We start from the raw sequence: 16,970 nt of genomic DNA, 5'->3' as shown, positions 1-16,970 counted from the left end.
AATACACTGCTTATGTAAAGAAAATAACTTTGTCTAGAAAGAGAGAGTAAGATATGATTGAGACCATAGAAGTAACAAACAACTAGGGAGTAGACAGAGTGACAAGAGAGGAGTCCTGGAGAACACCAGCATTTGAGAGGCCAACAGAAGCAGAACAGTGAGTTTAAAATGTTGGTAACTGGTAGCAATGTTAATATCGGGTGCTCATGCCTGAGTGCTCACTGTCAGGCTGTAGGTGTTAAAACCCAGGCAGTATCACCTCCCTAGCTGGCTTCAGGGCTTTAGAAATAGAGGGGACATGTATGTTTTAAGACTCTGTGGGCTGAGCATCTTCAGTTCCTTTTATCACTGTGCCTAATTATGTTCCTTAGGGTCCAGGATTAGGGGAGTTGAGGCTGTAGGCACAGTAGGAATTTCGAATTGGGGCTCTGCTGGATGCTGGGGAAGCACAGTCCGTGAACCTGGAAGAAAGAAGCCACCAAAGGACATTTGAAACACTGAGTGGATGCCTGATTCAGCTCATTTTCTTTTTACCTCTACTGATAGCTAAGTGCCAAAACTAATTATTTGAAATATCTCTAGTTAACTATTCATAGTGGAATGTGTGCTCATGAAGCTGACTTTCTAAGTGGGTTGGTCGATCCTCTTACCCTTCAACTTGACATCATGGGAGACCACGGCGCCTCTCTTTTTATTATTTAATAAAGATATTTGAGTCGATGGAATATAGTTTAGAAATATTTTTATCATATCATCCTACTTGTGAAAATTAGTAGGAATAACATATTTGGAGGTTTGGTGATTCTATGTAATAAGATTTTGAGATTAAGAACCAAGAGCTACCTTTAGGTTAAGTGGTCTTCAAATAGACAAAAGCTTCTAGACAGTAAGTGATAACACTTTCTTTGTAGAGCTGCCACTTTGAGAATACTGAAAACTGGGATGTGAAGCTATTTTTCTCCAAAGTAAAAGTGCCCTTTTTATGTAAAATACAGTTAAGCTTACATCCTATTTTCAAAACGCTGCCTCATATTGGATTCATTTTGGAGTGTAGAAAAATTATTAGGAAGAAATGGACTGCAGACCACACATGGCCCATCTTTCTAACCAAAGGTCTAAGTTTCGGTTTACACAAAGAGGAGCCTTAGACCAATCCAGCTTTTCTGTCTTTCCAAGTAAACCTTGGCCAGTTGAGAAGAGACGAGAGTCTGCTCAAACTCCTCCCTATTCCCCTAACCCACCCCAGACAGAGGTCTGTAGCAGAAACTACCCCAGCAGGCAAGAGAACAGGGCAAATAGTACCGGTACTTTATATTTCACTCTTTCAAGGAAACTTGGTTTTCTATTCTGAATGGCAATTTTCTACTTGCTGCCTTTTCCAGAACATGCTGCAACATTTGAAAAGGAGGCCCAGATAGGGATGCTTGTTATTCCTGGAGTTGAGATCTGCTAGATAAAGTTTACACTGAATTGAATGGAATTAAATAAGTCTTGCTAAATTTTGCTGCTGAATCAATATGTGACCTTGGGCAAATCTCTCCACAGATGGGGGAACTGAAGATCACGGATAAAGTGAGAAGCTAACCTTGCAGGATTTCCTTCAGGAGGAAAAAATATGCATATAAAAACATGTTGGAAAGTTAACATTTCTACTTATTAATTCCTTCTTTACATGGGTATTGAATTTCACATTGACACAAATACGTGGAGAGATTACTTTTTTATTTTAAAACATTAAAAGTGTGTTAATTAAAAATGAGATCTATTAGGTAAAGCTGTTCATCTTTAAAAATAGCCATAAATATTTATCCCCGTGAATTGGGCTTTGTGCTCTAATCTTGCTCACTACTCTTGGGTAGACTTTAGATCACAAGGCTAATAGATTCTGACTTTGATAACATTAGGACTTCAAGCTTTTGTTTTCCAGGATCCCTGCTTCCTTTAATGCTAATTACAATTCTGGTACTACAGGGATGCTGGGAAAAGTTCAGGCTTCTCCAGTTATTCCCAAGGAGCCTCAAGTATTATATATTATCTCAATGGTCACCTCTAACCTCTCATTCAATGCCATAGCTCCTACTTAGATCTTCCCACCACCTCCGCACTCATCACTATTTCTCTAGGAATCCGTCTTTTCCAAGCCAAGGGTAAACTGCACCCTCTCTTATCTCCCAAGAACAACACTGGGCTGAGGCTAGTTTGTAGTCATAATTGTTCCTTTGTAAAAAGTGCATTAATTCTCTTACCACAATATAAAACAAAGGAAACTTAAATGCATAATAAACTCATTGCCTCTCAAGTTTTCAGGCTTTTTCTCTCCTGACTCCCACTAAGCCCCAAATTCATTCAAATGACAGCTTTTGCAGATTCCCCACAATAGCGACATTGAGACTGGGAAGTATTAGTTATGCTCATAAAACTAAACAAAAAACAAAAAGCACAACTCTCTGGTCCAGACAGAACTGTCTTTTCACTATGAAATGTGTTTCCACTAATATGAAATTTGCCTGCCACCCGCAAGGCAAAAATAACTGGTTTTCAAAATAGTAAGCATACCCTACCCACCCACCCACATATTTTCTTTATCTTTTGGTAATGCTTCTCCTAGCTTATAGACTTCTTTGTTTGTTTTATTTAGAACTGAGTCAAAGAATAGCCTTCGGGATCATCATTCTGTTTTCAATGCTTTGGGAGATTTTGGTGGTACGTAACATCCTAAAGTCAAGAAGATGCATTTATTTCATCAAAGGTGATGCCTCATGGAAGATTTGGTTCTGTCTCTGGGTATTCAGCTTGAGGTATGACATACACCTGCATCTTCTGGGCATGTAAACAGATCTGAATTTTCTGGATTGTCATTTGTAAAATTTGTAAGAAATATTTTTTAATGCTCATACATTTCCACCTACTTATTATAAGTCTGGGAATTTATTCTGAGTTTAATGGTCTGAGACACACCAAACTATATATATAAGCACATTCACTACAGCATTTTTATCCCAGTTTTTATACTATTTCAATAAATCCCAGTTTTTATACTATTTCAATAAATAATAGAGGATTGGGTTTAATCCCAGTTTTTATACTATTTCAATAAATAATAGAGGATTGGGTAAATTAATTTGGCATCACATGTTAGTTAAGGGTTTTTGTTGTTGTTATTTATTTTTACTAAAAAAAAAAAAAAAAAAAAAAAAAAAAAAAAAAAAAGGTAAAAAGGATTTTGGGAGTAAAATAATGCCCAGGGTGGTACCAATTACCTTGCATTGAGAAATAGCTGGGGAAAAAATAATCCAAAGCTTTAGAAATGGTTGCTCATGGAGAAAGGTTGCCCCTCTCCATCACTCACTTGCCCAGGTATTTTATGGACTTCCTCAAGTCCCTGAACTCTGTTTTCTTTTTCTTTGAGTTTTGTGTACAGTAACCACTTCTTGAAATAGCGTTGTCTTTTATGTGCCATTTATTTTAATCCTTTTAAAATAAAAAATAAAAAGTTTTCTAAATTTTCTGCAACAAACAGATGGATGTTACTTAGAGCAATTTTAATGATATATTAAGATGCCATTGTCACATGACTTCTTAAAAGATTTCACCTTTACCAGCGAAATTAGATCGGGGGGGGGGGGGGAGGGGGGAGGGGGCGGACTTATTTCCATATTTTGCAGATCAGGAAACTGGAATGTAAGGTGTTAGCTCAAATGCTAAGGAGGCAGGTGGAACAAGACTATGTCTACCTAATATGACCTAGCTAAGTAGCAGCCAAGATAGATCTAGGCCCCAAGAAACTCTCCCTTATTCCATAATTCTCCTGAGCAGACTCTGAGTGTCTGGGAGGTTGGACTAGGTACTATGTCTCTTCCCCTGGTTGATATCTGCCTATCATTTCTGTGGAAGTTAGAGGATTTGGTCATAGCAGAAACCATTATTGAAGATAAGATTTTAAGAGTGACTGTGAGCAGGAGTTTCACCAATGTTAACTCTGTGATTGTACTGATACCCAGGTAGTCCCTTACTTGTTACTACTATTCCTTAGCTGTCTGGAAATATTGGATGTGGGCATAGGTCAGGCCCTAACAGCAAACACCTGGCTCACTCAGAACTGTACAAAGGGGAGCACAGAAGATAGTGCATTCCCCCAGAGATGGGAGCAGCTGACTCATGAGCAAAACTAACTTGAAGGGATAAGGAAAAGAAGCAGTTCCCAAAACCTGGAGAGTCACATAAAAGCTGCTGTCATGTTAGAAGGGTGACCTTCACTTGAAGAACACAGCCAGACCAAGATGACTCGAAAGGGAGGAGCTGGAAGAATAAGCACCTGATTTCACTCTTCCCTCCCTATGATTTCCACTTCAACTGGATGCCAGAGGGAGAGGCCCCGTAGATAGAACCATCCAGGTGAGCTTCCCATGGCAGAGAGCAAGATGGATACTGATTCTGGAGGAGTGGTCAGGAGAGATCAGCAAAACAATGCCAGGGTATTGGCCACTTAATAATAATGATAATAATAATAATAATAATAATAATAATAATAATGTTATATAGTTTTGTAGTTAAATGGGCTAAAAATATATTTCAAGCTATTGTACTAAAAGCCACAAACCTACCTCCAGGTTGCTGATTGTGGTTTTACGTAACTATGATTCAAATGTTTTCCTTTTCAATTATTCTGTTTAAAATACCCTTAGTCTAGGATAAGCATAAATTATACTGGGTTTTAGAAAGGCCTAGAGGAAAGGCCTTTCTTGAGAAGTGTCACCGTACTCTTCTTTTTCTTAATCATCACTTTCAGCTTTAGCCATCACCTCTTTGGCTATTTTCCATTGAACAGTTGGTAAGAATCAGGCCAACAATCCTAAAGAGCTGGGAATTCCTGGCCTGGTTGAATTGGCTTTATCGCCACTTTGGAGCACCTTAATGAGCCATAGAATTTACTGCTGTTTGTTTCTGATGAAGTATTTCTGCACTGAATGCATTTTAAATATTGTTTGTTGAAAGAGATATGAAAGGGGAAGTAACTGGAGTAACTCTAATAACCTAATTACAGACATACCTCATTTTTTGTGCTTCACAGAGATTGTGCTTTTTGCAAATTGAGGGTTTGTGGCAACCCTGTGTCAAACAGGTCTATTGGTGCCATTTTCCCAACAGCATTTGCTCATTTCATGTCTGTGTCACGCATTGGTAATTCTTCCACTATTTCAAACATAGTGCAAACATAGCTTTTATGTGCCCTGGGAAACCCAAAAGTTTGTGTGACTCAGTTTATTGTGATATTTGCTTCATTGAGGTGGTCTGGAAAAGAACCTGCAGTATCTCTGAGTTGTGCCTATATACTGATTTAGAATAAGGAAGAATGAATGTTTGCCAAGATTTTACAGAAATTTCCTACAGAAAGAAGTTTTGTCTCTATGGATGAGAGAGCTAACTATGCCAATAATGAAGAAAACACTGTAAGAGATTTTCTTTGTCAAACCATTTATAGTTTACATATAAAAAAACAAACATGTAAATTAGCCAGGATGCTCTAATGTAATGACCTGAGGCTGCATGGTGCCTGGCCAGGTGGAGGGACCTCGGGCTGTGCTCCACTCCCCCACCCCACAGGGCTTGACAGGGGACCTCAGGCCATGACCCCCACCCTAGCACTGGGGCGGGTTGACCTGAGGCTACCCCTCCACTGGGCTGGGAGACCTGAGGCTGCACTCCCTGTCTGGAGGGGCTTGACAGCGGTGGGGCCAGCTGGGTCTGGGTCTTCTGCATTTTTCAAAGTGTAGGTGGGTGGTGGGCAGGGACTTGACTCTAGGTCCCACACTGTGCCCCAGACTCTGACAAGAGGAAGATTTTCATATACATTTTACTAATTTTCTTTCATCTCTGACACTTCTATTATAAAGGGCAAATAGTAACATTAAAATATTTCCTCTAATTAATCCTCTTTTAATGTGCATGAATTTTGTTCATCAGTCACTACTATAAAAAGGTAACTGATGTTTTAACTGATTTATATATTGTCATTCAAGAGACTTTTATAGAGTAAAACAAGGCAGGAGATATTTCTGAATAATATCAAACAGGAAAAAAAATATTAGGCTTTTCCCAATGTCTATAATTAAACAGCCTCTACTTGTCTAAGTAAGTGGTTGCTCTTCTCATCTCCTATTATTTGTAGAGAATGGCACTAGGCATATGAGTGGGCCCATGTGCTTATTTTTTTATGGAAACATGAAATTGTATAGAAATGAAAAGAAATACAGAAAGATAAAATGAAGAAAAGCACACTAAAGTTTCTGCCCAGACTTAGATTGCTGAGTTTTCCAACCCCTTCTAGGCTCCTTGGGGACTGATAATTCACTTATAAGTCACAATTTGATTGTTTATTCCATTTTTGTTGCAAACTTCTTGTTTTTTAGTTCTATTAATCATTAATAAGAGCCAAGAGTCACAAACTCGTTAAAAACTCAGGAACATCTGGCAACTATATCATGGATCTCTGATCAGAAATTCAAACAATAGCTTCAAGCTCTCCTTCCCAAAAACCAAAACAAAACACTACTATCATGAAATACTTAAGATAAAAATGATTATTCTGACACTAAGACAGCCCTTTAAATTCCATTTATCTTGGGTCTAGGCTCTTTCAGAACAGCTAGCGAGTACAGGAAGTGAAGTGAAAACAGGAATGTGACAACACATCACAGGCATCCTCAGTATCCAGTGACTTTACCTCCCTTTCGTCCCTGGTATTCCAGCAATGGCTTGCCATGACCAGATGATTTCATCATTGCAAAGACTTGTAAATGTTCTCTTTTCCAGTATCACATTCACTCTCCAGGACCTAAGTACTATTCACTGACCACCTCCTGCATCAATATTATAAATGCCTGGATGCCAATTCAATTTGGAAAATAATTGTCTCATTCATGTACATTATTGCTGCAATCATCCTGGGAGAGTACAGTGAGGATCTCACTAAGAATGTGGAAGAAATGTATCACTAAGAATTGATTCAAAAATCTAATTCAAAAATCTAATCAACTAATGATGGGTGAGAGAGTGGGTAGGAGCAGAAGTCACCTTAAATGAAAAGGTGAAAAACAGAATCTACAAACCAAGGCAATTGATCTGCTAAGGCAGTGGTCAGCAAACTCAGTCAACAGAGCCAAATATCACCAGTACAATGATTGAAATTTCTTTTGAGAGGCAAATTTTTTAAATTTAAACATATTCTAATGCCACTTCTTTAAAATAGACTCGCTTTGGCCATGGTATTTTGTGAAAGAGCCACTCTCAAGAGGCCAAAGAACTGCATGTGAGCTGCAGTTTGCCAACCACAGTGCGAAGGTATTAGACTCTAGTTTTATATGGTTATGTCTGTTTAAACAACTAGATTTAGTATGCTGAGTATCTCAGTATCTCTAAGACTGCCCTATCAACCCAATAAATGCCACCTCAGAGTTTCCAGCACCAGGTTTGCATAGCTGAGAGGCGCCAGCTCTGAAGATAATTTGACTCATTCGTCTGTCGCAATCATATTGCTTGCTCATCAGTTTTTTAATAATTTAGGTTTCCATATAAATTTTTATGCAAGGAGAGAATGAATAGCCCAGCTGACTTGATGATCTATTCCCCTTAATTTTAATCAATTAAAAGAAAGAAAAAGCCTAACCAAGAATTTTGTGACTTAATCAAATGTTAACCCTTAGTTTATAGGAGAAAACCAACTCTCACTTGTGTGTTAATACTACTGGTCCAAATTTTCTCTATCAGCTGGCCTTAATTCACAATACCATACCTTGTGCATAGTTGTGGTATTTTTTAATCTTATTTTTTCAACATTATGAAGGTGTAAGTATTAAGAATGCATTGTAAAGGAAACCTTTATAAAGAAACACAGGACACTTTGTGAGGAGGAAATCCTCAGAACTGCTGTGGTCCTCCTCCAGTGATGATGAGGACACATTTGAAGACCTAGCCAACACACTGAGGATGGTAGACAAGAGAGAACTTGAGTCCTTCCCCACTGTTGAGCCCCTTAATCAATCTTAGAGGCATCTGTAGGAGTCAGTGTTGGATCAGAGAGGCAGACTGATGAGAAAGACAAGAAATAAGGATTTATTATAACGATTCAGCCTTACACAATTGTGGGCACTGGTGAAGAAGTCTAGGCCAGGCTGCCCCTTCTGCCTCTGGTGCTGGGCCAGTGCTCAGGAAAGAGAGTTGGACATGGAGTGAGGAGGGTGATGACAAATGGGAATCCATGCCTGTGAGGGCCTCCAAAGTCCCTGCCATGGGGGCCCTACATGAGAAGCTGGCGCCCATTGCCTTGGAACCCCACACATGCCTGGCCAAGACTCTGAGGCTGAAGAGGGAAACTGACAGGAACTGGAAGAGTTGTGGGTCCATAGTTGTTGCTGATCTTAGGTAGCTCCCATTTGGAGCCTGGTCTAGTATTTGCCAGCTATGACAGTGTCTGGGGCCGAAACTGACCATATGAGCACCCAATAAACAGATGCTCCTTCACTGCTTCTTCTCAAACCTGGTGTAAATTTCTCCTGTGCCTAAGTCCAAGCCAGAACCACAGAAAGGAATTCTGGGAAATGTACCTCTAACTAGAGAAACTGACACAATCCAAAACTACCGTACCACCTATCACTAAGTGTCTTCTGTAAGAAGTGGCTTCAGTGTTTAAAGCCTACACCAGCATATAGCTTTCATGTGAGTCAGTTAGAAAGGTTTCACCTATAAGTGCACAGTGCCTAACTATGACTATATATAGATTACAGTGCTAGCGAAAAGTTTATCAACTCCCACCATTAGTGCCTAAAAATATAGACTTGCGGATTAGGGATGTGTCAAGCCAAGTTCACTAACTTCAGTAATAACCATTTGCTAACATGCTCTAGTCTTCAAGGACTATTACTGGTCTAAGGATTTATCCAATGAATATTACTCATTAAGAAGCATTATGGACAAAGAACAAATATCCATTCATTTGTTAACTTCAGAATTTAAAAAGGTCATTGCATCTATTTAATCTTTCATGTGAAATGTTTACTTTTATTTGAGGATCAAAAAATCCCCATTAACCTTGGAAGCAAGGATATTCCCTTTAATTATTACATTTTTCTAACCACTTTGTTTAATGTTTGTTTCAAACACAACTCAACTTTTCAGCCATAAAATGAGACTCTCCTTGTACTTTCCCAGCCACTGTCCTCCAGAAGCAAGAATTGCTTATTTTTCATGAACCTGAAAAACAGTATCAGTGCATTCTGTGAGATTCCTGTGACTTTCATCAGTAGAACACACACCCAGGACCAAGCCCAGTCCTCTCCAGAGGTGAGCAGGCCTCATCCAACTCTTCATTAGCTTCAAAGGGAGGCAGAGAATTGGGGCAATTATCTGCATTATAGAAAGCAGACACCTGCCAGTAATTCACCCCAAGGGTGCGCTTGGTCACTCAATGTCCCACCCTGCCTTGCAAGTGAAGGAAGAGTCTTCTACAGAAGACCCCATGTGGGAAAGTCTCTGTAGCCACATCATCAATGTGCTCCACAGCCCGACATGCAATTCTATCAGAAAACCTTTTCTTCTGCTTTAAGACAGTTAAGAGATTTCCAGGCTTTTCTTCTGTGAATGGGAAACAATTAGTCATGCCGAGGACGCTTTTCCTATTCATCTCTGGCCTTGCAGAAGAAGCAATTTCTGCTTTGCTCATTTAATCTTTGTTGGAAATAACTGTGACAAAGTCTAATACTTTACATCTGCTTTGGAGCCCTTTCAACCTCCTGCAGCTGAGTCCAATTGCAGCACATGGGAGGCATTTCTCTAAACAATCCATGATATGGGCCTGCTGGGCAGGCTCTGCACAGAAGACCCCAAATCCAATGCCATAACTTTCTCAAATTGAGGCCAGAGTTCACACCATTTTACTGGACCTCTCCACCGAGGCCTTATCCCTGAGACAACTATGCAGGCTCCAGTAAGAAACCTCTGGAGTCTGCCAGTGACTCACACTTCTTATATTTTGATCTAAACATAGGCTTCATACCAACTTTTAGTTTCTGCTTCAAAAGAGGTCCTTTTGACCTCGCTTAAAGTAATATTTACTGTTGGCAACCCTATCTATTTATTTTGCAGGGTTATGAGTAATTACAATAAGAACGAAGACCAGACATATACAATTTTTTTTTTATAACTGAAATGGTGGTGCCTGTCTGTGCTAGGCATTGTGCTAAGTGCCTTATAAGCCTTCTATGAAGGATAGCCAATCTCCTGTTTCTCCTGAAGCCAGATATCATTTTTTTTAAAAAGTGTATGCTCCTTGGAAAATCTATGAGGAATCTGAAGCCCTGATTGCTGTAGTCTGGATGTTTGTGTCCCCCACAGATCCACATGTTGAATCCCAACACTCGTATTGATGGTATTATCGATAAGTGGGGTTTTAGGGAGGTGATTTAAGTCGTAAGGTCGGAGTCCTTAAGAGGTATTAGTGCCTTAATGGTATCAGTGCCTTTATTTAAAAAATAAAATAAAATTAAAAACCCCAGAGAGCTTCTTCCCCATTTTTCTCCATGTGAACTTACAGTGAGAAGAGGCCATTTGAGAAACAGCCCTCACCAGGTTCCTAATTTACCAGCACCATAGTCCTGGGCTTTCCAGACTCCAGAACTAAGAGAAGCCCAGTCTCTGGTGTTTTTGGTATAGTAACCTGAACTGACTGCGACACTGATCCCATCAAGCTTACAGTTTACTGTTCCTTGTTACTCTACCACTTTGCCGAGAACTTTGAGGGAGTGGCCTCCATGATAGGATCAGAACAGCCTTTATGGCTCATAGAGATGTAGAAAGTTTTCTTCTCTGTGATTTAGGCAGAAAGCTAGAAAGTAGGACTCTTACATTTGTTCTCCACTGCCTCAGTTTTAAACCTGAGCCCCCAGGTCTCCATATACATACAGCACAAAGTCATATACTTATCTACCATAGAATCTCAAGCAGATCCATCTGTGCCTTTTAATTAATATTTTTCCCTGGGCTCCTGACTATTCTATACAAATGAATTTAGGCCCTGGCTCTCGCTCTCAGAGCCTGCAAGTTAAGCTAGAATTAAGCATTTGAGAAGTATAAATACAGTGTGCATCCCACTCAGATGCTTAGCACTTCCTACTACCTGGACCAGTAGAATTTAGTAAATATGGGAAGGTTTTATTAGAATGTGTTTTATATATATATATATATATATATATATATATATATATATATATATATATATTACTGATTTTTTTAAAATATATTTTATTGATTTTGTACAGAGAGGAAGGGAGAGAGATAGAAAGCTAGAAACATCGATGAGAGAGAGTCATCGATCAGCTGCCTCTTGCACACCCCCTACTGGGGATATGCCCGCAACCAAGGTACATGCCCTTGACCGGAATCGAACCCGGGTCCCTTCAGTCCCCAAGCCGACGCTCTATCCATTGAGCCAAACCGGTCTCGGCATGATTTTTAGAAGCATTTAAAGAGAAAAACAAGAAATATCTTAAGAGTTAGAACAGGGAAGAAAGGGACATCTGTAATACTTGCGACAATAAAGATAATTTTTTTTAAAAAAGAGTTAGAATAGAGTTGAACATGTGACATACCTTTTTTTTCCAAACTCTTCCATTTTAATCTTGATTTTATTGACTTGAGATTCTGCTATCTTTGCCCTTTCCTGAGCTTCATTCAACTCATGTTGCTGCTTCTTATACTCGGAAAGATATTGATTGGCTTGTGCTTCCTATAAAAATAAAAAATGGGTAGAAAAAGAAATCTCTGTGCCTACATAGTCATATTTTTTCTGCTCTGACATGAGAAAGTTGAAAAATGTGTGAAGGGAATCTAAACTTCTGTGTATTGAAAGGAATATCATATTTCTGTATGACATATAGGATTCAGATTTTCCAGCAGGCATGAGATCTATTTTTATAACTGTTTTTTTCCTATAAGTTTAGAACATGGTCGGCACTTTCCACCAACTGGATGTAGTCCACCGGCATGCACAGATTTGGTACGTGATAGAATGACCAGGGTTGCTTGTTTCTTATTAGTTCAACATCGTATTATACCTCTGGGTAAAGGGCGGTGGACCTTTACAATTATATTGGTCAATGGGTAATAGCTATAACAGTGTTTTAGCCCAAATAATTTAAATAATCAACTTGAAAGCCCTAAGGAGATGTCATTAGGTATAATCCAATATATATGGCACTTATCTTTTACATTGCATGTAGCTATGGATACTAACCCAAAGTTGGCAGATACATTTCAAGTGATAACAGTTTTGTGCACAGTCATGTCCAGACTCATCAGAAAAAGGATTGTGAATTGCATTTATGCTTACTCAAGGTTTTAGGGTGAGGAAGGCCCTAGGGTGACTACCCAGCCAAAAAATGTGCCATCGCTACTTAATACCATGCTCTTTCTTGGCTTATTTCTTGCACTGTACATGTTTAGTGCAATAATCACAAAACTGAGGGAAAGAGCTCTGGCTCCCTGGAGGGAAAAGTAGCACAAAATTTTACCATGGGTGCTGATTCTAGCTTGAGAAAAAACAGAGAACGAGCAGACTTTAAGGTGAGCTGCTTTTCTCTGACAAGTTGCTAACCTAGCTTAGGGCCCCACATCTCCATTAATCAAAAACAACTGCTGGGAAATCCAGGAGGCTGCAACTGCCCCAGGCACTTACCACCGCCTCAATTTGCTGCTTGTAACTTTGCACTTTTAGCTGAAGATTATCCATCAGAGTCTGCATCCTGCTCAGATTTTTTTTTCCTTCCTCTACCTGAAATGAATAGGTATGAATGTGAAGGTGATTTGAAGGACCCAGTAGTGTGCATTGGAAGTAGCCTCATATGAGGAACTAAAGAGTAAGGAAACTTTGTTAAATGTCATTTATATTAGAGTTATGACTGGAAAATGGGTTTAATCCATGCCAAGTTTGGAGAAATTGAGAAAAACACAGCTTTTAGCAATGAGTCATTTCTCCTGATTCACCAACAGAGCTCCCAGCCATTGCTAAAAATGGAAGTTAAAGCCACTAGTTTTAATTTGGTCTTCAGTCCTTCCATCAAAATCAAGCTATATCTCTGCCTACAGTTTCTAAGTCACTTCCCACCAATCAAACCAAATCTTCCTTTGAACTTTCTAAATTGACTGTTGGCTTTTGCTAATGAAATAGGAAAGGTATTTTTCTGGAGTTTTGGTGTGGACATCACCAGAGATAGTGAGGAAAATTCCATTAAGCTCTGAGGATGTTGTGTGCATTCTCATTGCTACCATTGCAATCTAAACTTGACATGGAAGAAGGAAATCTAGTGAGATAGGGTTTTGCTGCTGTGCTCTTTGGAGCCTTTGGGTATTGTGAGGAGAAAGGAGGGAAGAGACAAGCAGGTAGATAAGGGTCTGAATGACCCCCCCTTCCTCCAGTCTTTAAACTCAAATATCTCCACATTGGGGCTGTTGAACTTCCCAAAGAAGAAAGTATCTCAACCTTTGATACTTATTTAATCAAGACCTACCCTTGTTGCTCAAATGTTGTTTTGTTTTTATTTTCCTGGTTGCATCTTACTTACTTCATCAAGTATCAACTACTTCAATGAAAGTGTTGAAAACTGTATAGGCATATGCAAAAGAATAAAATTGAACCACTATTTTACGCCATACTACATATGAACTCAAAGTGGATTAAGGACTGAAACCACAGAACTCCTGGAAAAAAAAACATATGGAGTAAGCACTTTGATATTTGTCTTGGCAATACGTTTTTAGGGTTTGACACCAAAACAAAGGCAACAGAAGCAAAAATAAACAAGTAGGACTATATCACACTAAAAACAAACAAACAAAAAACCAACAACATAAAAGCAACCATCAACAAAATGAAAAGGCAACCTATAGATCAGGAAACAACCTAAGTGTCCATTGACAAGTGCATAAAGAAAATGTGTTCTGTATATACAATGGAATATTATTCAGCCACAGAAGAGGAGGAAATCCTGCCATTTGCAAAAATTTGGAAGAAACTTGAGAGCATTACAATAAGTGAAATAAGTGAATCAGAGAAAGACAATATGTGATCTCACCTATTTGGAGAATCTAAAAAAACCTTGAAATTATTATTGAATAAGAACAGATTGGTGGTTGCCAGAGGCAATGGGAGTGAGGGATGGGATGAGGTTGGAAACATAGGCGAAGTTGGTCAAAACATACTAATTTCCATTTATAAAATGAGGAAGTCCTAGGAATATAATGCACAGTCTGGTTACTATAGTTAACAACACTGGATTGTACATTTGAAAGTTGCTAAGAGAATAAGTCTTAAGAGTTCTCATCACCAGAAAAAAATTTATAACTGTATGGTGATGAATATTAACTAAACTTGTGCTAATCATTTTACAATATAAACATATATCAAATAAGTATGCTGAACACCCAAGGTGAATTCATGTTATATGTCAATTATATCGATATTTATAAGCAAAGAAACAAACAAATGTAGGTTCAATCAAGCTGTTTCTATTGCCTAGAATGCTCCCTTACACCCCCACCTTAAAGTAAATCTTACAGTTGATAACTAATAACTAATTTTCAGCTTACTAAGATAGGAACCAATATTAAGGAATAACCTGGTGACAATGAGAAAAGTCCTTCTTAAAAATAAAATCTATTTTCTGTTTTCATTTGCTTATCCCACCACGTCTCAGGTTTAAGAAATTTGAAGATTCATAGAACTCTGTGTGAATAAAAAGTTCTAAAACCAACAGAGCTCTAATTGCCTAAAATCAATTTACTGAGGTCAATAAATTTACTATGTGGTGAAGGAGGCCACACAGAAGAAAACTGAAAATGGCTAGAAGTGGTTGCTGATGGTAATGTTGTTCTCCTTTGGGAAGGCAAGCCTTTGTTAGGCCTGGGTTCACGGACATCTCACTCTGAGGCATTAAGTAACTGTGGGAACCAGGGTTGTGCACCACTCAAATTTCCCTTCAAGAAACTTGCCATTCAGCTGTGAGTAGTAGTTTCCTGAAAACTGCCAACTGCCATAACATTTGAGATCACAAACTCCCTAAGCAGCCACTACTAGTAAGAAGGCACTGCACAGCTACTAGGGTCTAAACATGGGACTCCTCTGTGGGCAATTTTTGTGCTGGAGACTTGTTTAGAGTATTGCTGCACTATGAGGCTCCTTCTATCCAATCCTCCTTCCTTCATCCTTTTCCTTCACAGGTGTAGGACTCTACTGTGGTCTGTAGGCTTTCTCAGCCTGAATCCTGTTTGCTCTCCTCGTTATCTTTCCCAGGTGTTACCTCTAATAAATCTTTTGAGCTTCTAATTCCATCCTGGCATCTGGTTCCTGAAGGACCCACCCAAGCCCAAATTTTGTTTTCTCCAAAAATAAAGATGTTGCCAAAACTTGTTTGGCTCGGGATACAGAGTCGGCCTGTGGACTGAAAGGTCCAAGGCTCGATTGCGGTCAAGGGCACATTCTTAGTAGGGAGTACGCAGGAGGCAGCTGATCAATGTTTCTCATCAATGTTTCTGACTCTATTCTTCTCCCTTCCTCTCTGTAAAAAATTCAATAAAATATATTTTAAAAAATAAAAATGGCTTCTCTATAATCCTATCTAATAAAATAGTAATATGCAAATTGACATCACTCCAATACAGAAGATGGCTGCCCCCATGTGGACACAAGATGGCTGCCACAAGATGGCCAGCAGGGGAGGGCAGTTGGGAGGGACCAAGCCTGCATGGGAAGGCAGTTGCAGGGAACCAGGCCAGCAGAGAAGAGTAGATAGGGGCAGTCAGGTCTTCAGGGGAGGAGAGTTAGGTGTGACCGGGCCGGCAGGGGAGGACAGTTGGGGAGACCAGGCCTGCAGGAGAGGGCAGTTAGGGGTGATCAGGTTGGCAAGGGAAGGCAATTAAGGGTGATCAGGCAGGCAGGGGAGTGGTTAGGGGTGAATAGGCAGAAGAAGTTAGGGGCAATTATGGAAGCCAGGCAAGCAGTTGGGAGCCAGCAGTCCTAGATTGTGAGAGGGATGTTCCAGATTGGAGAGCATATAAACTGGGTTGAGGGACACCCACCTACTCCATGCACGAATTTTATGCACTGGGCCTCTAGTTAGATTTATAAGGATTAAATAACATCTGCATACAGATGTCTGACTGAAGCAGTCGAAGGTAAAATGGAGTAGCCTAACCGGTTTGGCTCAGTGGATAGAGCATCAGCCTGTGAACTGAAGGGTCTCAGGTTTGATTCCAGTCAAAGACATGTACCTTGGTTGTGGGCAGGTCCCCAGTAGGGGGTGTGCAGGAGGAGCTGATCAATGTTTCTCTCTCACCGATGTTTCTAACTCTATCCCTCTCCTTTCCTCTTTGTAAAAAATCAATATATATTTGTTTTTTAAAAAGAATACAGTGCATGGAACAACATTATTAAAAAAATAGAAAAACTTTGGTGTTCTATAATTAACACCAAAGAAAACAGTAAAAATAATGCATAGGAATTTTTTTTTTTAAAGGAAAAAGCTCAGCCATTATTAACAAGCAGTGTTCATGCCCTCACATAGGTGACTTTCCTAACCCCTCAAAAGAAGAGTGGGAGCAGAAAACCTGTCTTTACCTTTTCAACAATTACAAGTTTCTTGTCTTGCAGCACATTTTCTAAACAGCAAAGAGAAAAAGTAGGATGATATAATATTCTAAATGCTAGAAGGACATATGAGATAAGTGCTCAGTGGGATTGGCCATAGAACAGTTGTGGATGGGGTCACACCTGATTCCCTTTCTAATGTAGTAGGATCTTCCCAGAGGATGTTTCCTAGGAAAGGAAAACCATATTCATGTCCCTTTCAAAATGACATTTTAAATTGGCAGCTATGAAGTTCTATCGGAAAACACCCTGCATCATATTCCTGATGGTTATTTTG

At 39.4% G+C, this 16,970-nt stretch overlaps 1 protein-coding gene across 1 annotated transcript in view; it reads right to left on the bottom strand.

The window, feature by feature from the left end:
• Positions 1-367: 367 nt before the first annotated feature.
• Positions 368-16,970, bottom strand: part of MYH15 (myosin heavy chain 15) — a 150,527-nt gene continuing 133,924 nt past the window's right edge. Inside the window, 3 exon segments of the mRNA XM_036445109.2 lie at positions 368-461; positions 11,643-11,779; positions 12,728-12,823. Coding sequence (XP_036301002.2) covers positions 368-461; positions 11,643-11,779; positions 12,728-12,823 — 327 coding nt within the window.

Source organism: Pipistrellus kuhlii, unplaced genomic scaffold, assembly GCF_014108245.1.
Source record: "Pipistrellus kuhlii isolate mPipKuh1 unplaced genomic scaffold, mPipKuh1.p scaffold_m20_p_2, whole genome shotgun sequence".
Lineage (NCBI taxonomy): Eukaryota > Metazoa > Chordata > Mammalia > Chiroptera > Vespertilionidae > Pipistrellus > Pipistrellus kuhlii.
This window is presented reverse-complemented; position numbering and strand designations above follow the sequence as displayed.